This window comes from Choloepus didactylus, chromosome 22 (genome assembly GCF_015220235.1).
Source record: "Choloepus didactylus isolate mChoDid1 chromosome 22, mChoDid1.pri, whole genome shotgun sequence".
NCBI lineage: Eukaryota > Metazoa > Chordata > Mammalia > Pilosa > Megalonychidae > Choloepus > Choloepus didactylus.
This window is the reverse complement of record NC_051328.1, coordinates 12,287,235-12,310,429: the sequence shown is the minus strand read 5'-3', so window position 1 is coordinate 12,310,429 and position 23,195 is coordinate 12,287,235. Positions and strand designations below refer to the sequence as shown.

The following is a 23,195-nucleotide window of genomic DNA, read 5'->3' as shown; positions in this document are numbered from 1 at the left end:
TAGATCCTTCATCCATTTTGAGTTAATTTTTGTGTACAGTTTTGTGTACAGTTTGTGGTAGGGATCCAATTTCATGTCCACGTGTCTCAGTACCATTTTTTGAAAGATGAATTGTCAAAATCAATTGACCATAAATGTATGGGTTTATTTCTGGGCTCTCTGTTCTATTCCGTTGATCTGCATATCTGTCCATAGCCCCTTCTCTTGTTCTGTCCCTTCTGAGACTCCCACAATGCATGTATTGGTGCGTTTGATGGTTCTCCACAGGTTCCTCAGGCACTGTACCCTTTTCCTCTTTCTTCTTTTTGCTCTTCAGAATGGGTGATTTCAGTTGTTTTATCTTCAAGTTCACTGATTCTTTCTTTCTATCAGCTCCAATCTGCTGTTGAACCCCTCTAGGGAATTTTTAATTTCTGTTACTATGGTCTTCAGCTATGTTTGGTTCCTTTTTGTAATTTCCATCTCTTTATTGATATTCTTTTTGTGTTCATCTGTCATTTTCTTAATTTCCTTTGGTTCTTTGAATATGTTTTTCTTTAGTAACTTGAGCATATGTTAAGACCATTTTTTAAGTCTTTGGTATGTCCCAGGCCTGATGCTCCTCCCTGGTAGTTTCTAGTGCTTTAATCTTCTTTACTCTGCCCATTGCTTCTTGTTTCTTTTGTTGAACTTGGAGTATTTTGATATTTTAATGTGTTATCACTGAAATTTGAGACTGAGGTGTCTGTTCCTTAAGATTGTATCCCCAGGTAGTGTTATGACAGCTTTCCTTGAATGCCAGGAGCTAACAAAGGAAAAAAAGAAAACACATTTCCCAGTCTTTGCAGATTGGCCTATGTGAGAGATCCCCTTCAGGGCTTATCCATACAGTTAAGTTTAGAGAATAACTCCAGACCTTTCTGCACATGTGTCTTTCCTTGAGCATGCACCATCTTTCCCATCTTCCCTAGTAGTTACTTCATGGCTCCAGGTACCGCACGGTGCATCTTTCAGCCAGTATTCCCTTGCCCCAGGCAGCCACTTCCCACAGCATTCTGTAGGAGAGCTCTGTGAGCCACCTTCTACACTCAGGGCAAGTTTTGGGACAGCGAATCCCTCAGGCCAACACCAGACATTTTGGGCCAGACATACATGCAGGAAGGTTACACTGCTCCCTCTGGAACGGGGACCCGGGATCCATACTGGGAGTGCAGGCTGGTGAGGAGCCAAGCAGATAAGGAAATGGGGGAGGAGCCAGGTAGGCCACTACAAGATCTTACAGCTTATAAGTGACCATTTTAATTGATTTGGTGCTCACCCTTTTACAGTAATCCTTTAACTGTTTTCTGGAGCTGTGAGAAAGATGTTTCTGCTTATTCTTGTTAGTTAGTAAAAGCTTCTGTGGGGAAATGGAGCCCTGAAGCTTCTCATTCCACCCATCTTGAAGAGGTCAGGGCCCTAAATGGCTTTTATTTTTTTATTGTTTTTTTTTAATTGAGATTGTTCACATTCCATACAGTTACCCAAAGTGCACAATCAGTTGTCCACGGTACCATCATACAGCTGTGCATCCATCACAATTAATTTTTTTTTGACATTTTAGAACATTTTAATTACTCCAGAAAATAAACAACAACAACAACAAAAGGAAACTTAAATCCTCCCATACCCCTAACCACCCCCACCCCTCATGATTGACTCATAGTTTTGGTATAGTACATTTGTTACTGTTGATGAAAGAATGTTAAAATACTACTAACTGTAGTATGTAGTTTGCAACAGGTATACTTTTCTCTGTATATGCCCCTCTATTATTAACTTCTAGTTATAGTGTCATATTTGTTCTAGTTCATGAAAGAGATTTCTGATATTTGTTCAGTTAATCACGGACATTGCCCACCACAGGATTCACTGTTTTATACGTTCCCCTCTTTTAACCTCTAACTTTCCTTCTGGTGACATACATGACTCTGAGCTTCCCCTTTTCACTACATTCACACACCATTCAGCACTGTTAGTTATTCTCAAAAAGTGCTACCGTCACCTCTGTCCATTTTCAAACACTTAAGTTCAACCTAGTTGAATAAGCAACTGCTCCCCATTCTTTAGACTCATTCTATATCCTGGTAACTTACATTTCATGTCTATGAGTTTACATATTAAAATTAGTTCATGTCAGTGAGACACTGCAATATGTGTCCTTATGTGTCTGACTTATTTCACTCAATAAACTGTCCTCAAGTTTTCTTCATCAACCCATTTTTTTTAAGATGGTTTTGTTCACACCCCATATATTCCATCCTAAATACACAATTGATGGTTCCCTGTATAGTCACATATGTATGTGTTCACCACTCTCACCACTGTCTACATAAGGACATCTCCATTTCTTCCACAAAGAAGGAGGAAGAGTCAAAGAAGGTAGACAGACAAAAGAATAAGAAAAAAGAAAGAAAAATAAAAACAAAAACATGACAGCTAGGAAGCAACAAAAGGAAAGATAGCATTAAACCAAAGTAGAACAAAGAGTCAGACAACATCACCAATGCCAAGAATCCTGTACCTCTTCCTTATGTCTCTCTCTTACATGCATTTAGCTTTGGTATATTGCCTTTGTTACATTAAAGGAAGCATAATACAATGTTTCTGTTAATTATAGTCTCTAGTTTGCATTGATTGTATTTTTCCCCTAATACCACCTATTTTTAACACCCTGCAAGGTTGACATTTGTTCTGGTTTGTTCTGGTTTGTTAATGCTGCTGTTAAGCAAAATACCAGAAATGGATTGGCTTTTATAAAGGGGGTTTATTTGGTTATAAAGTTATAGTCTTAGAGCCATAAAGTGTCCAAGATAAGGGGGTACCTTCACTGAAGGGTGGCCAATGGCATCCGGAAAACCTCTGTTAGCTGTGAAGGCACGTGGCTGGCGTCTGCTCCAGAGTTCTGGTTTCAAAATGGCTTTCTCCCAGGGCATTCCTCTCTAGGCTGCAGCTCCTCAAAAGTGTCACTCTTAGTTGCTCTTGGGGCACTTGTCCTTTCTTAGCTTCTCTGGAGCAAAAGTCTGCTTTCAAAGGCCATCTCCAAATTGTCTCTGTAAGCTGCAGCTGCTCTCTCAGCTCCTGTGCCTTCTTCAGAATGTCCCTTTTGGCTGTAACAAGCTTGCTTCTTTTGTCTGAGCTTTTATAGTGCTCCAGTAAACTAATCAAGGCCCAAGCTGAATGGGCAGGCCCACACCGCCATGTAAATTATCCAATCAGAGTTATCACCTACAGTTGGGTGAGTTGCATCTCCATGGAAACACTCAAGCAAAGAATTACAGTCTAATCAGCACTAATACATCTGCCCACACAAGATTGCATCAAAGATAATGGTGTTTTGGGGGATATAATACGTTCAAAGTGGCACAACACTCATTTGTTCTCCCTCATGTAAAAACATATTTGTACATTTTATCACAATTGTTGCACACTCTAGGTTTCACTGAGTTATACAGTCCCAGTCTTTTATTTTTCCTCTTTCCTTCTGGTGTCCCACATGCTCCTAACCTTCTTTCAACCATACTCACAATCATCTTTGTTCAGTGTACTTACATTGCTGTGCTAAAATCACCCAAGATTGTGTTCCAAACCTCTCACTTCTGCCTTTTCCTATCTGTTTGTAGTGCTCCCTTTAGTATTTCCTGTAGCGCAAGTATCTTGTTCACAAACTCTGTCATTGTCTGTCAGAAAATATTTTAAACTCTCCCTCATATTTGAAGGACAGTTTTGCTGGATATAGGGTTCTTGGTTGGCAGTTTTTCTCTTTCAGTATCTTAAATATATCACACCACTTCCTTCTTGCCTCTGTGGTTTCTACTGAGAAATCTGCACATAGTCTTACGAAGCTTCCTTTTTATGTGATGGATTGCTTTTCTCTTGCTGCTTTCAGGATTCTCTCTTTGTCTTTGACATTTGATAATCTGATTATTAAGTGTCTTGGCATAGGCCTATTCAGATGTATTTTGTTTGGGGTGTGCTGTGCTTCTTGGATCTGTAATTTTATGTCTTTCATAAGAGATGGGAAATTTTCATTGATCATTTCCTCTGTTATTGCTTCTGCCCCTTTCTTTTCCCTTCTCTTTTCCTTCTGGGACACCCATGACATGTGCATTCATGTGTTTCATGTTGTCATTCAATTCCTTGAGACATTGCTCATATTTTTCCATTCTTTTCTCTATCTGTTCTTTTGTGTGTAGGCTTTCAGGTGTCTTGTTCTCCAGTTCCTGAGTGTTTTCTTCTGCCTCTTGAAATCTGCTGTTGTATGTCTCCATTGTGTCTTTCATCTCTTCTGTTGTGCCTTTCATTTCTTTAGATTCTGCCAGTTGTTTTTTCAAACTTTCGATTTCTACCTTGCATTCGTCCAGTGTTTTCATTATACACTTCATCCCTTTTGCTATATCTTCCCTAAATTTTTTGAATTGATTTAGCATTAGTTGTTTCAATTCCTGTATCTTAGTTGAGGTGTAAGTTTATTCCTTTGACTGGGCCATAACTTTGTTTTTCTTAGTGTCGGTTGTAGTTTTCTGTCATCTAGGTATCTGGTTTCCTTGGTTACCCCAATCAGGTATTCCCAGATCAGTGTGGGCTCAGATCTCAAAAGGGAGCGATATTCAGTATCAGTTCTCCCTGAGGCTGTGTCTTAGAAGATTGATACACCCTGTGAGGCCTCAAGCCCCTGTGCTTTTTCTAACCTGCCCAGCAGGTGGCACCTGTCAGCCTGTTGCTCCTGACTGGTGTAAGGAGATGTGGCCCTCTGAGTCCTTAGTTTCTGTTTTGGCTGTTTTCCCCCAGGCTCTGGGGTCTGGTTCTGAATGGGAGGCCAGTAGTAGGGGTGGGCTCTACCTCCTTCCTCTTAGGGAAGATACAGCCCTAGGGAGTTTTCATTTGCGTTTAAATAGGCTCTTTGTCTCTCTGACTCTGCTATCTCCACCCTTGTCTGGGCCAGAGAGCTGTGAACTGAAAATGGCTGTGGCTCTCTCCACTGAGCTGCCCAGGTTGAGAGAGAGGAAAAGGGACAGAAAGCCCTCCTTCAGGGCCAGTCCACGGTCCCCCCAGCTTCACCTGCTGGCCAGAGATAGCACCCGGTCCTCTGGGCTCCCCCTCCTGGCACAGAGAAGTCTGCCAGCCCTTTAAGGTCAGTTGTCACTAAATGTCTCTATCTGTTTGTTGGGGATTGGTAGCTTGTATCGAGCAGTCCATGTTTGTTAATCAAAACCCCAGTTGCAGCTGGACTAAGATATATTTGCTTGTTCAGAGAGTGCTGCTCTCTATCACAGTGAGGTTTTGCAGTTCGGGCTGCCGTGGAGGAGGGCCTCTTGGCGTGGGTCCGCAGTCTTTACTTACAGATTTTATGTTGTGATCTCAGGCATTCCTCCCAATCCAGGTTGGTGTATGTTGTGTAGACAGTCATGTTTGTCCCCCAGTAGTTATTCCAGATTATTTAGTAGTTGTTCCTGGTTTTTTATTAGTTGTTTCAGGGGGACTAACTAACTTCCACTCCTCTCTATGCCACCATCTTCTTTCTCCTCCCCTAAATGTCTTTTAAGTCTCATTTAGCTATAGGTTTTTCTCCTTTTTTTAAAAAATTAGAGAAGTTGTAGCTTTATAGAAAAAACATTCATAAAATACAGAGTTCCCATATACCACCCTATTATTAACACTTTGTATTGGTGTGGTACATTTGTTACAATTCATGAAAGAACATTTTTATAATTGTGCTATTAATTAGTCCATGATTTACAGTAGAGTTCGGTGTTTGTGTCGTACAGTCCTATGGCTTTTTGTTTTTTGTTGTTTTAAATTTTTATTCTAGTAACATGTATACAACCTAAAATTTCCCTTTTTAACCATATTCAAGTATATTAATTCATTGCTGTTACTTTCTCAGTGTTGTGCCACCATCATCTCCATCCATTGCCAGAACTTTCATCAACCCAAATAGAAACTCTGTACAATTTAAGCATTAACTCCCCATTCCCTACCCCACCGGCCCCTGGTAATGTATATTTTAGTCTCTGACTCTATAAATTTGCTTATTCTAATTTTATTCCTTTGTATTTAATTGTGAATAAATTGAGTATTTGTCCCATGGAGTTTCCCATACTCTAGATTTTGTGATTACATCCCCATGATGTTCCTCTGTGCCCTGTGTTTCATGTAAAATTGTAATTAGATCTAGAAGCTTGAGCAATTCAAGTTGATTTTATTGGCAGGAATACTTCATAGGTAGGTTTTGTACTTCTATGAGTCTTATTTTAACCTAACGGTTTTATGTTCATTGCTTAGTTCACTTACGACTCCTGTGTGGTGGAAGTCATTGCATATCAAACAAGCTTTGTACTATTTCATTGTATGGTTGTGCTATTGTATATTTATCCCTTTTCTATTGAACATTTATGTTGTTTCCATTCTCGTATTATGCTGTTTCAATCAATAACTGAACATGCATTGTTTTCACATGTACCAGTATATGAAGTTAAATGCTTAGAAGTAGAATTGTTGAGCAATTTACATAAATACGCCAAATTGCCTCCCAAAGGAGTTACCCAATTTATACATACTGTCACCAATATAGGAGTTCCTTTTCACTGACATCTTTTTAATATACAGGAACCTTGCTAAATGCCTAAATAGGATAAATTTGTGTAGATATATATATATATGTGTGTGTGTGTATACAGGTAAATGTGTGTGTATAAATATGTAAAACTTCATAGGTATCTGTTCTAGTTTGCTAAGCTGCCAGAAGCAGATACCATAAAATACATAGGTTTTCACTATGGAAATTGATTAGCTTACAAGTTACAGTTTCAAGGCTGAGAAAAAATGTCCAAATCAAGGCATCATCAGCTATGCTTTCTGTCCAAAGATGGGCTGTCCAGTGATCCTGGACTCCTCTGTCACATGTTAGGGCACCTGGCAGCCTCTGCTGGCCTTTCCCTTCTCTTCCGGGTTTCGTTACTTTCAGTTTATTCCTTCCCTGGCTTTCTGTCTCTTTGTGTGAATTCATTCTCTTATAAAGGACACCAGTAAGACTATTAAGACCCACTCTGAATGAGGTGGGTCACATCTTAAGATCCTCCTCACCGAAAGATCCTATCTACAATAGGTCCACACCCACAGGAATGGATTATTAACTTTAAGAACATACATTTCTGGGGTATGTACAGCTTCAAACCATCACAGTATCTTAAATGTATTTCAACTAGTAGCTATCCACCTGGTGCTTACCTGGTCGGAACTACTTGAATGAAGAGGAATGGCCCTTGAAGCCAGCTTCAGAGTCTTACCCTCCACAATAGAAGGATTACATCCTTGATCCCCTGGAAGATGGCTCTGTGGCCCTGATGGTGATTCAGGGCTCCCCTGCTGATAGCTGTGCACTTGAGCTCTGAGCAGAGCGAATGAATGCTCCAGTCAGCCCCACCGACTCTCAAGTCACACATCTGACTGAATCCCAAGAATGCTCTCTTATTAGTAATTTTTGGTGTTAATTTGGTGTGACAATGAGATCCTGCAAATGCAGTAGTTGGCAGAAAACTTCACCAAGTGAGTGAGATCAGAGGGCACCATTTTGTTCTCTTTGGACAGTTAACTGCTTTTGGAATGAAATTTGTTAGTGTTGCAGTCTCTTTTCTTTCTTGAAGCCTCCTAGATAATTGGGAATTTTGCTCTTTTGCCTTAAACTCTGCTGAGATCACAGTTGTCCAGATTCCCTGTTGCATTGTTGTGGCTGGCTTCCATCCCTTCCTTTAGGCCAGCTCTCATTCTCCATGGGTAATCTGGACTTGACCCTTCTTTTCTGACAAAGATAGACCATTAAAATTCACCCTTGAAATACTTGATAAAGTGATATACCTGGCTGAATAGCTTCACATAAATCAATTTTCTAGGTATTAGATCCATACCCTGATAAGGTGTCATTTTTTTTAACAACCAAATTTTTTCCAACAAAATACTGAAAGTATTCTACATGTGACATAAAAATACAATGAATGTTCAAGTAATGAATGGTACAATGTTTGATATTATCCCCTCCAAATTTAAAAGAGCATCAGATTTTGATATACCCCTCCCCACATTAGCCATTTGCAGTGAAACTAGGTAAAATGTCTTTAACACATTGTCCTACCTTCTCACACATTGTAAATGCTGGCCTGCTATGTGCCAGGCACTATGCTGTCTGTACTGGGGATGGAATGGTAAAGAAGGAGCCCTTGCCTTCCAGAGGCTACAGTTAGTGGGGAATACAGACAGGCAACCCCTCGTGTCCTTAGGACTGTCATTTTAGCTTTCATCCAAAGATGCCCTTGCAACCACAGAGACAAGTGGGACTATCTTTCCTAATTTAAGTAGCCCAGGATGCTCTCTTAATTTTTGAATTTGGCCTCTGTTCCCCGACTACCCAGTTCCTTTCTGCAGGGGCAAGTAATGTTACCATTTTCTTGTTTTCTGACATTGTCATACACATATGTGGGCGTGTTTTTCCCCCTCAAATTATAGTTCATACAAATTGTTCTGCCTTTTTTCTTTTTAATTTAGCAAAATCTGTTGGAAGTTATTTAACACCAGTACATACAGAGATGCATTGTTTTTAATATTTGATTAAAAGTCCATTATTTAACCAGTCCCTTATTATTGGACATTTAGGTTGTCTCTAGTCTTTTGTTACTGTAGAAATAGTGCTGCATGGGGTATTCTCATGTGAACATCATTTAAAATTTGAAGGACATTGCCAAATCTACCCTCTCAGCAACATATAAATGTTTGTTCCTTACACCGTTCCTCCTTGTTTTTAAGTTTGTTCTCTTCTGTTTAAAAGCTGTCTTTCTTTTTCTGTGAATTGTTCATGTCTACTGTCCACTTTTCAATTAAAAATAAAGATTTGGAAGAACTCTTTATATCTTAAAGAAATGAGCTTTTGTGACATTCGTTGCAGATATTTGCCTCTGCTTTCTTGTGGCCTTATCACCATCTCTGTAGTCATTCTTCAGCTTTCAGTTTGTCTTTCTACATTTGTTTATCTTTCTACGTGTTGTTTATCTTTAGCAGCTTCTTTCTCCCTTATTAGAACTTCCTATAAAGATAAGCAAATACACTGAGCTCCTGAACTTTGTGTACTGACCTTTTAGTGTCTCACTGGTATATTTTGCTTACTCCTGATTTCATATGCTTGGAATTATGTATCGTTTTCACATTTAGAGGAGGTGTCCAGATAAATGTGGTGCTGTGCATCTAAGGCAAAACCCTAGAAGGTAATGTGCTTGTCAGTCTGAGGCATTAGGTTTGGACTCCAACTTTATCTGCAGAGAGCCCAGGAGACCTTTTAGTACGTGTTCTTCTGATTCAGGTTGAGTTTAAAACTACTCCTAAGTGGCCTATGACTGTGGCCAAGGCATTTAACCCCCTTGTCAGTAAAATGGAGATAATACCTACTATATCAGGTTGTTGTGATAATTAAACGAGGCTGGAAACTTGTAGAGGTGAGGAGTGGAGCACAGTTCTTAACCTTTAAGTTCTACATTTTTCTAGATTTCCATTATTAGGATGACCTAGTAACTAGGCTTTCTGGGAAGAAAGGCACCCCAGCTACTTGGTGACATTCTGCATGGTCTTAAAATGTTATCTGATTGTACCTTCAGTTTTCTTATTTGTAGAAGAACACAACTGCAAGGTAAAGGTCATGTTAAATCGGTTTCTAAATTGCTTATCTCCCCTATTAGGGAAAGTGGCTCTTCTTAATAAAGACTCTTATTTCTGTGGCCGACATTTGACCTTGAAAATGTATCTGTGCTAGCTGATAAGTCCAAATTGGTGTAATATGCTGAGAATTGAATAGAATAGAATGGTTGATATTGCTTAAAGCATCTCTCTTACCCTGACTTTGTCCCTTCTGTCGAGAGCATGTGGAAGCCCTTTTCTGTGTCCTGCCCTGGAAGTGAGTAAGGAATGGTATTAGATATGAGTCCTCCTTTCTGTAGTATCATGACTGTGAGTACAGGGACATCAAACTGTGATAGGCTACATTCCAGTACAGTTTGTTCTCCATCTCTGAAATAGTGGTAAACAAGGGAGTGTAGTCAGACTCTGGAGTTTAAAAGACCTTGGTTCAAGCCTTGGCTCTGTCTCTTTTCACCTCCTGAAGTCTCACTTCCTTCCTCAGTTTCCCCCTCTATAAAATAAGGATGAGCATTGACTGTACAGGGTTGTTGTGAGGCTTCCATGGGCATCTGTGGAGAAAGCCCTTGGCATGGTGCCTGGCACCTGGTGAGCATACCCTGAGCTCAGAATGGTGATGATGTAACAGGCCTTTCCCCTTTTTGCAGAGGCCTCCTCCTGTGTGTCTCTTGGAAGCACTTCTCTGAGCAATCCCTCCATCCACTGCCCTTCTGCTGCTGTCTGTATTGGAATCCTCCCAGGCTTGGGTGCCTACTCTGGGAGCAGCGACTCGGAGTCCAGCTCAGACAGCGAAGGCACCATCAACGCCACTGGGAAGATCGTCTCCTCCATCTTCCGAACCAACACCTTCCTCGAGGCTCCTTAGCTCATCTGTCCATACCACAGGGGGCTCCTCCTCAAGAGTAGATCAGTTTGGTCTGCCTACAGGCATTACCTCCCTCAGAAAACTCCTTTGCCTGCTTCTTGTGCACACAGTAACATCTCTAACCTAATCTAAAAATGTACCAGCATCCACTTGTGGCCCAGATTTGTGTTTGGTTTTTCTTTCCACTCCAGCGCAGATGACCAAACTGATATGGTAGGTGAGGGGCAGGTCCCAGCAGAAATTCCACCAAAATGTCCTAGAAGGATAGACACCGGCTGGCTTGCAAAGGGTTTGGGTTTTATTGCTTTCTTGTGTTTTCCTTTCCCAACAGCACAAAAAAGCACGAGCAGTTATTGAACAGGTATTGTTTAAACATTCTGTACAGATGAGTGCATTGTTTGGTTACACTGCGTTGTGGAGCATGCGTGGCAAGAGAACTGACCTGGGTGATGGAAGGGAGCGCTCCCCTGCACTAACCATTTCTTAAAGTTGTGTGATTAAGTAAAGATCATTAACTACATCTGCAGGGGGTGCCACTTAGCACGCGTCGTTCATCGTGGAGTTCTTCCTTACCCTTGACCATCGTGGAGTTCTTCCTTACCCTTGACCATCGTGGAGTTCTTCCTTACCCTTGACCATTGCCTCTCCCTCCTTCCAGCTCACTGATGTGGGTTGCTAGAAAAGGACTGGTAACAAGAGAGCTTTCCTCCTCTTCTCATGCCTTTTCTCTGCCTGGCAAATTATTTTGGTTTTGGTTTTTAAATAAAGGATTTAGTTTAAGACTCTACACTTTTGAGAAACAAACATGGAGTTTATTTAATCATGACCAGAAATCATAACTGCTGGTAAATATGTTGGCACGATGACTTATTTATGGCTTATTTTTAGCTCCTAGAATCCTAATATTGCAAAGCAGTGGGACACACCTGCATATTCTGACTATACGCTGTACTTTGTTGAGCCTCTTTTCTCTTTGATAAGTATTGTATTTAATGGCTTTTCATGATAGACTGAGGCTATTTCTGGTCCAAGTGTCCTGCCTTAGTCCTTTCCTCCACTCTTAATGTGCCAAACAGAACAGCTCCTAGGCTGTTCCACCTCTTTGTCTCCTGCAAGGATGCAGGGGCTCATCCCTTTGATTGGGAGGGAGAGAGGGAAGGGAAGATATGGGGGCCTCAAGGACAGAGGTAGGCATAGACTTAAAAAAAACGGAAAATCAGCAGGCTCCTGCTTCTTCAGGAGAGTGAACCTGTACCATTCTTTCTCCCCCCTGGTTTCTATGTCAGTTGTTTATACTTTCTCGGGTGTGAGACTGAGACACACACAGAATGTGTTGACACTGTGATGCTGGCAGGCAGAGATGGTACTCAGTTTTAACATGGGCAGAGAGGCCCCTGGATCTCATCCAACCTACTCCTTTTGCCCTTCTAGCGCAGTGACACTCTGGTGCCCATTGGCAGATGGTGACTTCCCTTCACCAGCCTTGTGAATTCTTCTTCCTTTTCAGAACCATTCTGTGCTAATTGTTCCTGACTGTCAGTACAGGCACGTCAGCTCTATCCTCACAAACAAGACGTGTAGGTAAAACTGTGTAGACACCTTCTGCTACTCTGCTTCATTGTTCCTGTGGTTGTGATGTCCTTGTTACAGCACGTACCCAGAGCAACCTCAAATCGTTTCAGGAGGCAGACCAAGTAATCAAAGTCTCCATCTTGAAGCAGTTTGACTTTTAGGAGGCCATTACTGTACCTTGTGGCCACTGTTGTTATTGGAAGAAGTTGACAAAGGGTCATAGGGATTAAAAACATACATTAACTTGAAAACAAATAAACCTACCAGAGAACAAGATCTTGCTTTTCCTATACCAAGTCTTGTGCTCCCAACTCTTTCCCCATCTACTAAAACATCTAGATTGTGTTGAGATGGTTAAGACTCCTCAGGCTGAGACTTCTGCTCCTGGTATTTCAGGAGAGATTGAGAATCACTGGTAATCATTTCATACTATTCCCTTGGACCCATTAGTGTAGAGTTCTGGAACCAAAACACAGTTGCTGTAGAAACCATTAGTAGCAAAGGGGGTCTGGTCTGACTAAGAGGTGAAGCAGACTCGGAAAGCATCCAGTTTAGGTTTTGTGGTTTAAGTCAAAGAAGAATAGAAAAACAGGGATGGCAGGAAACACTGCCTTAAACCATTAAATGTAGCACTCCTGCCTTAATAAATAATTGGGCTTTTATATCTAGGTAATAAGTGATAAAAACAAAGTTTGGGGTGGGTTTCTTTAAACCTGCTTACATTATCCTGAGTGGTGGTATTGTTACAACTCTTAAACCTTGCTAGTGAGAAAAATAAAATGTAAGGAGTCCTATTGCCAGCTCTGCTTCAGGTGCATTAACCAACTTGTGTCACCCATGCCCTTCCAGCCACTTCTTGCTAGCCATCTGCCTTTGGCCCTGTCACTGCCTGGGGTAGGGAGAAAGGGTACATGAAAGTAAAAGCATCCATTTTTCCATCTATGACAAGTGGGGATACTGATGTACATATATCTTCCCTAGGTCTTGGGACCCAGGAAAAGAGAAAATGCACTGGTACCCCAGGTCCAGGATTTGGGGAGAGAGGGCTTTCCATTTTCAGGAACATTCTAGACTGGGATTCAGGAACCCTAACTAGGGATAACCCTTGCATCCTACTTTCTTTCATTCCTCAGCTCTTAAGTTCTTCCTTCTGGCTACTCCTTTCCACCTAAGAGATAAGCTTCATCTGCCTAAGATGGATGCTTCTCCTTCTCCACCCTGGGAACTCAGCCTGGTTCCAGTGTGGATAGACCACTGTGGTTGTGGGCTTGGAGCCAAACATTTACTAGCTGTGTTGCTTGTGGAAGGTCCTTCACCTCCCTGGGTCTCACTTTTCTCCTTGGTAAATAAGAATGACAATACCTGCTTCCTACTGAGAGCAAAAGGTAATCTAGATCATCTAGATGCTTGGTGTGGTGCCTGGCACTCTGTGCTCAGCAGGTGGTGGCCATCACTCATCAATGCAATGAGCATCGGCCTCTCTCTAATTCTGGGGAGCTGTCTGGAGCTGCCTGTGGTGGTGACACGAGGCAGGTTTATCCATACTACTGGCACTCCTCAGTTGCAGCTAGAACACTGTGATGAGGGGTCAGATTTGGTCGTCAAGGCTCCATCCACCAGCTTCTGTATGCTTCCCTCTTAGCTAAATGTTAATTGGTTACGCACACCCGGTTCCTTGGCTCGGGTGTCCTAGCTGTGGGTATGCAGCTCAGCTGTCATCTTAAACCCCTCCAGGAGAGCTGGAGAGCTCAGTGGCAACACACAATCACTGGGACTTGGGTATTTTCTTGATTTCTTGGTGTGCCCAGCCCACTTACGCATAACAGCATGGAATGCAAGTTCTGCTTAGTGGGAGGCTAGAATCTTGGCAACACTCTTGTAGTCACAGGTTGAACACAAGAAGCCAGTTGCACATTCATGCCTTAGTGATGCTGGCAAGGGCTGGCATTTTGCTCCCTTATCTGCTGGAGCAACAGGGAGAAAGGGAGTCTTGACTCACAGCAATAACAGGCAGAATCAGAGAGCTGCAGAGAGAGGCAGAAAAACCCAGAGCCAACCCTCCACCCTGAGCTTTAAACTGTCAGCTGGTCACGCTCACTGCTAAAACAGCCATGCACATCGTCATCCCTTACACTGATTCAATTCATCCATGGCAGTTCATGCTCAAGGCCTGCCACGTTGTGCCAGGTACCATTTGGGGCATTTGCTGAGTATTTTTATGGACTGTGCTTTTTTTTATCCTGAAAAAAGTCCTGTGAAGCAGGCCCTTCTCTGCATATTACAGAGGAAACCAAAATTCTTGGTGGTTTGATGACTTGCCCAAGGTCACATAGCCAGGTGAGAGAACCAAAATTTGAATTTCAGCCTTTTAACTCTAAGCCTGGATTTCTGTGGTTTTAATGAAACTTTAAATAAATGCCAGTGCCCAGGCCTTGGGTGGAGGAGACTCAAGGGTGAAGGGATCTTTCTAGTCAGATCTCCCATTTCACTTGTCAGCCTACCATCCGTGTGCATAACCAAGTAGCAGTACCAACATATCCAAGATTAGGACTTCTTTTTAAAGCAGTGATTTGGCCTTATCTCAAGTTAGAGCTGTTGCCCATCTCTTACCCCTGTGCCCTCCCTAACTTTAATGGATGAGATCAGGCATAAAGAAAGATGGCCAATTATCAACTTTTCTTCTCAGAGTAGAGGGCTTCCCAGGTAAAGCAGAGTGGAGACTGTGGCTTGGTCCTGGGGCATGCTCCCTTCCCCCGTGGACTGAAGCCAGCTAGGATTAAAGGGTCAACTTGACTTACCCCAGCCTTGGGCCAAGAAGGGGAGCAGAGAGCAGAGATGGCTGGGGTCCACCATGTGAAACCTCGAAGTGGGGGCCCAAACCACCACACCTGTAGTAGGTGGTCCACAAGAGTGCGAGCACTTGGGCTGGACCCCTGATACCAGGCAGGGATCCTGCCTTAATGTGGTCAGTAGACGTCGTTCTCTCTAGTTTCCCAATCTGGTTACTCCTGTGGAGAACTGTAAAGGAGAAGTGGAGAGATGTCCGTGTGAGGAGTAAGGAGGGCATGTGGGGCTGGAAGAAGGCCCCACCCTATATAGGAGCCTCTAGTCAACCAGATACCCAGCTAGACTTACCTGAACATAGAGCGGGAGGGTAAATAAGCAGTCTTGCTCATATTTTTTTTTAATACAGTTTTATTGAGATGTATTCACACACCCTACAGTCATCCAGTGTACAGTTATTCACAGTACCATCATATAGGTGTGCATTCATCATCACATTCAATTTTTGAACATTTTCCTTATTCCAAAAGAAATAAAAGTAAAACAGAACACCTAAAACATTCCAGCCCCCCCATCCCACCCTATTTTTCATTTAGTTTTTGTCCCCATTTCTCTACTCATCTGTCCATACACTGGATAAAGGGAGTGTGAGCCACCAGGTTTTCGCAATCACACAGTCACAACCATGTAAGCTACGTAGTTAATCTAATTGCCTTCAAGAATCAAGGCCTCTGGGTTGCAGTTAAGACAGTTTCAGGTATTTCCTTCTAGCTGTTCCAACACACTAAAAACTAAAAAGGGATACCTATATAGCACATAAGAATGCCCTCCATAGTGATCTCTCAACTCTATTTGAAATCTCTCAGACACTGAAATGTTATTTTATTTCATTTTGTTTCCTCCTTTTGGTCAAGAAGATTTTCTGAATCCCACAATGCTGGGTCCAGGCTCATCTCCAGGAGTCATGTCCCACGTTGCCAGGGAGAGTTATACCCCTGGGTGTCCTGTCCCATGTAGTGGGGAGGACAGTGAGTTCACTGCCGTGTGGGCTTAGAGAGAGAGGCCACATCTGAGCAACAAAGAGGTTCTCTGGGGGAGACTTAGGCACAATTGTAAGTAGGCTTAGACTCTCCTTTGCAGTTAACAAGCTTCATAAGAGCAAGGCCCAAGATTGAGGGCTTATTGTACTAAGTTGTTAGTCCTCAAAGTTTGTGAGAATATCAGTAAAGATTTATTAATATTTTGACTAACACCCAGTCTTGCAGCTGGCCAGAGCAAGGGCTAGGCATGAAGCATATGAGCCAGGTGTGCTAGTCCAGGGTGGGATTCCCTCCATGTTGCCAGGCTGGCCCCTGGGCCACTGCACTGTGCTCTCCTAAAGGACCCCCTACAAATTAGGGCTCCATATAGCTCTGCAGCCCTCAGGAGAAGTGCAGGCAGTCCTGAAGGACATTTCACGTGACTCTTGGCCACGGAATCTGAGGCATCAGAAATTTAGGATAAAGATGTTCCTCACTCCCTCCCACCAACCCGGCTCCTGAGCTTACCAGAGCACCAAGAGGTAGGAGCCTACCTGGCTTGCCACCTGGTTCAAGCAGGTTGGTGGTAAGACTTACGGAACTGGGAAAGCAGGTTGAGGTTTCAGTGGATGGACAGGAATGATGAATGCACTAGTTATTGGCTAAGCAGAAGACCCCCTTGCAAAGCTAAGGAAGGACATTTGATGTGGACTCTGGAGTTGGCTAGACCCAACCTGAATATAAATTCTGGTTCTACCTCTACCCTACCTTGATTAGCTTTTCTATGCCTGTTTCCTTGTCTGTGAAATGGTCATAATGAAGGCTATTGGAAGAGTTCATCAAGATAATGCATGTAAAGCACTTAACATGGTGCTGGGAACATAGTACTTAATATAAATGTTAGTTGCTTTGGGTCACTCATAAACCAAATGGGCTGGCCGGATCTCCAAGAAGGAAGTGGATAGAAGAGCCAAAAAGAGGCGGGAGCTGGGAGGATTGCTGGTGTTTCGGAGACTGGTGCTCTGGCTGGTTTCATGAAGTTGGGCCTGAGCTCAAGAGGGGGAAGCAGTGGGAACCAATGGGCCACTGGCAGGAGGTTCTCTAGAGAAGCAGGGCGGAAGCAGCACCATTCAGGACCCTGAGAGCAAAGAGGCTTCACACCCTGCAGACTGGGGAGGAGCAAATGGCTGGCAGTGGGCAGAGTGTGGACCAAGAGGAAGAGGAGGGTGGAGACCATGTGGTGTCTGTCAGCTGGGCCCAGGACTGGCGTGTGGGGATTCCCAGAACACTACTGTGGGCTCTTCAGGGTGCAGAAGACCTACATTGGCTGGTGGGGGCCAGCATGTTCCATTCATCTGCACATATTTACGGAGCATGTACCAAGTGCCAAGTTGGGTGCCGGTTTAACAAAGGTTATTACTGTTCACGCGGAGTGCCTGTTCCCAAGCAGAATTCACAGGCTTGCTGGGGTGGGGAGGGGTTTTCATGTTTCATTTTTTCCCGAATCAGAGAGCCCCATTTGGTCCCAGCTGAGGAAGGAGCTGACACAGGGACATCTGAAACTCCTTTATTACCCTGAGTATAACAAAGAGAACATAGTCACAGTATAAAATAACAAAATAAAATAAAATAAAATAAAATAAAATAAAATAAAATAAAATAACAGAGCAGGAATTAGGTGCAGGCTACGACACAAAGTATGCACCAGAGACACGTTCCTTTCAGAGTCTGCAGCTAGTTACTTGGAAAAAGCCAGTTATGATTGTAAAAATTTTATTTTCTTTAATAACAATAATAATTCCACTAAAATTTTACAAAGTGCATTCAATACTTAAGGGTAGCAGGGGAGGAGGAGAGGAAGCCAGTCTGGCCTAGAAGCATCATCAGTTGATTCCAACAACAGAAGCCCAGCTGGGCTAGGGGAAGTAGGGGGTGGAGGTCCGGTTATAAAAAATGAAAATGTTGGTCGGTCAAACAAGGCCACCCACAAGGAAGCAGGGTGAGTGTGCACGTTCTGGAGAAGGGCGGGGAGGCTCGGCCGGCATGCTGCTGCTGGGCGCGGGCTGCTGCTCAGGCAGGCATGGAGTGGGTGGGGGGCAGGTTTTTATGCTTGAAATACTGCACGACTTGTTGGGGCAGCTCCGCCAGCACAGCCTTGGCCAAGGTCTCTTTTGCTGCCTGCAGGGTCAAAAGTGGGGAGAGCATGAGGATTCATGAACAGAACTTGTGAGGGGTGCCATGTCGAGAGCTGCTATGTCCTTGGAGGACAAAAGAGGGCTGAGCGACAGAGCCGTCTAAAACTTGCATCCCTCATCCCAGTCCAGGCCTGAACTCCTGCCATCAGCAGTGCCTTCCTTTAGGTGAAGTGTAACGCTTAGCTTGAGCACACGAGATGCCCAGGAGTGACATTTTAGGATGAATTGTCTGTGGGAGGCTTTTCAGGGAAAGAGACAGTGGGAGCGAGCTGCACAGCCTACTCATCTGGCAGACATTTGCTGGCACCTTCTTGGCCGGTATACATTGGCTGTGACTGCCTGGTTCCCCGTTGTACACCCAGCCACAGGTGGTACCCAGTAAATGTCCCATGCTTGAATGGGTGGCCCATGCCCTGCATTTGTCCTCAGGAAGCTAATGCTCTAGAAGAGGGAATCAAACCTTCTTAGACAAATTCAGAGGATGCGAGCAGAGATGTGAGGACCACCGGGTACAAAATGCTCATTGGGAATGGCTCCTAGAACCTGAGTAACCTGAGGCCCAAAGAAGTCAAGGACTTGCCCAAGATCACACCTCTGGTCAAATAAGGGTTAGGCCCCAGAACGGCAGGGTGGCATCTGAGAGACGGTGCTCCCCTCGGGTCCTCATGGGCGACTGTGCCAGGGTAGCAAGCAAGAAGCCAACCCCAGTCCCTTGTAGGCAGACCTGGGGTGACCTGCAAATAAGGCCCCAGCCACTTCCAGAAACAAGGCAGGGGCCACCAGTCCGCCCATGGAGGTGCTCTGTATGAAGTGAGATGTGCTGGCTCTTAGGGAGAGGGGGCCTGCCTCGTTTTCCATCTGTGTGCTGTGATTCCAGCTGGGCCTTCGTCCTCATCCCGCCTGCATGCACTGCTCTTCCCCACAAGGACCCCGGGTAGAGGGCGGGCCCTCCAGGAAACACTGCCTTGGAGCACTGTCACTAACCTCCCCAAATGCCATCACTGAGGGCAGGGCCTGGCACGGTGCTTGGTGCATAGTAGGCCCACAGGAAGCTAAGAGTGGAAGAGGCTAGGATTGAGCCAGACAATCCCAAGGCTGTCATCCTCCAGTATTGCCCATGGCTGTTGGGGGCCTCTCCTTGGCCACCTGCCAGTCATTAATGTCTCCCTTAACCCTGCAAGTGCCCCCTCCCCTGCCTGGGCCCACACTCACGTTGCGGAACTCTCGAAAGGGCACAAACTGCACGATGTCGCGGGCCGCTTCCTCCCCCGTGTAGGAGCGCAGCGTGCGGCTGTCCCCGTCCAGAAACTCCATGGCGGTGAAGTCGGCGTTGCCCACACCCACAATGATGATGGACATGGGCAGCTTTGAGGCCTGCACCACAGCGTGCCGCGTCTCCTCCATGTCACTGATGACGCCGTCCGTGATGATGAGGAGGATGAAGTATTGCTGCAGGGAGGTGGGGATGGGGGGGGTCAATCGGTGCTCAGCAGGGTCCTGAGGCCCCTGGTACCCCTTCTCCCTTCTTGCCTTTCCCCAAACCCTGAGAGGAAGGCGGCTTTTCTTTCCCAGCTACAGCCAAATCCCAGACACCAACCTGGGCAGCCTGCTCTCTGGGTCCCCCTGGCCTCGTGGTCTCAACCAGGAGCACAAATGGCCCTCTCCTCCTCCCCCATGCATCATCTTAGACAACCAGCCCGGGAGCCTGAGAGCCCCGGACCTGAGGCCTGGCTCTGCCAGTCGCCACACTGTGGCACCTGGCACCTGCCTGAACTCCCCGGGCTTCAGCTTCTTCATCTAAGTCGGAGTTGCTGTACCCGTCTCAGAGGTAAGGTGCCTGCCCCGTGGCACCCTGTAACCAACAGCTGCGTTCCTGGCAGGCCCATGGCTGGTGGAGATTGGGACCAGCCTCCCTTTCTGTGTTCCCATCTTGGGCACAAATACCTGTGACCTGGTCCTTCCCTACTCAGCCTGGAATCTGAACCCTCTTGCAGGGCATCCAGACCAGGGTTTCTGGGAGTAAACAAATGGATTTGGGGTCATATACCTCACACAGCATTGAGCATCAATTCACAGTGGGGAAGGTGTTAATTCTGCAATGTTCTTAAGATGCTAAGAATTGTAGACACAGAAGAAAGCCTCATGTTTGTTGCTAGTGTGTCTTTAATGCCTCTCTAATGTTTGCTAACCTCCCTTTTTAATAAAGAAAGCAGGAGGGAAACTCAGAGTTTCAGGAGACAATAGTGTCTAGCTAGACTTTAAATACCATTGTACAGTTTTCGTTGTATTTATTTTTATTGTTACCCTTTATGGCAAGTGAGTCTGGCTGTCCGTTTACAGTGAGATAAAGTTTTTTATATAATCTATTTAGGTTCACCTTCCCTGGGCTGGCACATCTTGCCAAGCATGTAGCCTCGATCCCCCATGAGTGTTTATCAGCCGCCTCTGCAGCTGTGGCCCATGCCCACGGCTTCCTCTCTCCAGAACCCAAGGGCCAGAAAACATCCACATTCAGAGGTGCTCTGGAGAGTGGGTGGCCTTCCTGGCACCCCGTTTGAGGAGGAGGCTGAGCCATAGAGACGTGAAGCGATTCCCGAGCTCAAAGAGCAAGTCTCCAGCTGAGTTGAGACTCAAGTCCAGCCCTCCTGACTCCCGGGGCCAGTGTCCCTGCCACCACCCCACAGGCCTCTTCTGACATAAACGCAAAGAACCACAGGCACCCTGGGCCTCTGCCACTAGCCGGCTCTCCCTGCCTCCAGCACCACCACAGATCTGCATCCAGCCCAGCCCGACAGCCGCTTCTCCTGGAGGACACTTGGTGCCTGCAGGATGCCCACAGCCTGAGGCTCAAGGGCACATTTCTCTCTCCCTCTGTCCTGACAGAGAGCGGGGCCCCTCTGGGGGTGAGCTTCATCGCACAGAAAGGCCTCCCGAGACCATGGAGTGAATTGACAGGGATTGCTTCATGCCTCAGTTATGACAACCCTTTAGCTCTTAGCCCCGTTCTCCTTCTAAACCCAGAGTGTTTTGTTATTTGGGAGTTTGGGAGGAAGGCAGTGGCAGGCAGCAACAGACAGGACGGGCAGGGATCAGCTGGGTTGCCAGATTCACGCTCTTCCAAGGCCCAACTCCAGCCCCAACATCCCTGCTAAAAACCTCTGCAGGCTCCTCACTGCTTAGATTAAGCCCCACCCCACAATATCAGATCATCCCTGGGCCGTATATGGGAAAAGGGGCTTTGCAGAGGGAATTAAATTAAGGACCTTGAGGTGGGAAGATGATCCTGGACAACGTGGATGGGCCCTAAATGCAAACTCAAGCATCCTTTTAAAAGGAGAAAGGGAGATTTGGCACAGAGGAGAAGTAAATGTGGCCAGAGGCAGAGACGGGAGGGAGGCGGCCACAAGCCAAGGAAGGCCGGCAGCCGGCAGGAGCTGCAAGAGCGAGGGAGGATTCGCCCCTAGAGCCTCTGGGGGAGCAGACCCTGCCAACACCTCGACGTCCGCCAGTGATTCTGATCTTGGAACTCTGGCCTCCAGAACTGAGACAGAATGAATTTCTGTTGTTTTAAGCCACCAAGCTTGGAGTAATTTGTTACAGCAGACATAGTCAACGAATACACTCTTCTATGGGATAAAATCCAAAATCCTATTTATATGAAATGTCCAGAAAAGGAAAATCTATAGAAACAGTAAGTAGATTAGCAGTTGGGCAGGGCTGGAGATGGAAATAAATGTAAAGTGACTACTAGCGGGTGTGGGTTTCTTTTACAGGTGATGAAAATGCTCTAAAATCAGATTGTGGCGACAGCTGTTGACTACATGAATACACTAAAAACCACTGAATTAAATATACTTAAAATGGGTGAATTTTTGGCATATAAATTATAACTCAACAAAGCTGTTAAAAACAAACAAGCAAAAATCTATTAAGTAAAAACCGAGACAAGCCCTTGCAGTCCTAACATTCTCTGGGGATTTTGTCTTCTAGTCTGACCCTGTTCATTCACACAAGAGGAAACTGGGGCCCAAGGTCATGGAGCTAAGGAGGGCAGACCGAGCCAGACCCCACGTCAGCACTTGACCAACTTCTCACCCAGCAAAGCCGTGTGCTCCTTGGGGACTTGCAGAGGCTCCATGCTTAGACCCTAGGGTTTCGTGCTCCCCTCGCTATCTCCCAAGCCCAAGCCCAAGCTTGTGGAGGGAAGGAGCAGGGTGAGCCTCACGGTAGCTTGGACCTCCATCATCCTAACCCCTGCTCTGGGCGGTGGTGGGCCAGCTCCTTTACTGTGCCTTTAAGAAGACAATCCTTTGGCTGGCAATACGTGTTGCCATGGAGATGGCAGCCTGAATCTGCCTTGAAGGGGTACTGCTGCCAGCTCCCCAGCCCTGGGTTGTGGGGAGCTCATAAGCCCATCTAGACCTCTGTTCCCCCACAACCACCATCGTTCCTGCACCCCTTCCATGGAGTGGCCCTTGAACCCCACCTACACCCCTCCAGTAATAGCCCAGGGCACATTTCTGGGGCACCCAAACTGGCAGGAGGGAGGGCACTGAAAAGCCTAGTAATGAGGAAAGAGAAGAATGCTTGACTTCGGTCTAATATGCCTCCCCACTCCATGTGTGGGCTTGATTCCAAGACCCCCAGGCTAGACATGGTCTCCCAGCCCTCCTGTTTCAATCAGCCATGAGGCTAGACTGGCAGACTCCCTGCAGGGCCCGGGAGAGCTTCTCTCTCATCACTGTAGCCTTCCTCCACAGGACCACGGGCCCCAATGGACAGCACACAATGGCAGTGTCCACTCAGGCACCAACTCATCCTCACGTTGTGATTCCAATTTTAGAGATGAGGAGATGGGCTCAGAGAGGTTAAGTTTCTTGCTTAAGGATCCACAGCCAGAAACTGGCACAGTCTAGACTCAGACCCAAGCCTGTCGATTCCAATGTTGAGGCTATTTCCACAACATCCCCCACCACCTCCCACTGGCATTGGTGGCTTGTAGCTCTCTCTCCAACAGTGGAGCCTGGCAGGGAGAAGCTCTTGCACCCTCACCCCCTACACCGC

The 23,195-nt window shown here is 45.3% G+C and overlaps 2 protein-coding genes across 11 annotated transcripts in view; one reads left to right on the top strand and one right to left on the bottom strand.

Annotated features, from left to right (window-relative positions):
* The window catches only part of PSME3IP1 (proteasome activator subunit 3 interacting protein 1), a 46,000-nt gene extending 34,650 nt beyond the window's left edge, over positions 1–11,350 (top strand). For all 7 annotated transcript variants that reach the window (XM_037816110.1, XM_037816109.1, XM_037816112.1 and 4 more), the window contains one exon: positions 10,344–11,350. In XM_037816110.1, coding sequence (XP_037672038.1) covers positions 10,344–10,561 — 218 coding nt within the window. In that variant the 3' untranslated portion in view covers positions 10,562–11,350. The remainder of the gene's footprint in view (positions 1–10,343) is intronic.
* A 6,139-nt stretch (positions 11,351–17,489) lies between these two features.
* The window catches only part of CPNE2 (copine 2), a 52,858-nt gene continuing 47,152 nt past the window's right edge, over positions 17,490–23,195 (bottom strand). For all 4 annotated transcript variants that reach the window (XM_037815856.1, XM_037815857.1, XM_037815859.1 and 1 more), the window contains exons 15-16: positions 19,344–19,580; positions 17,490–18,114 (exon numbers count right to left, since the gene is read on the bottom strand). In XM_037815856.1, the coding sequence (XP_037671784.1) occupies positions 18,007–18,114; positions 19,344–19,580 (345 nt within the window). In that variant the 3' untranslated portion in view covers positions 17,490–18,006. The remainder of the gene's footprint in view (positions 18,115–19,343; positions 19,581–23,195) is intronic.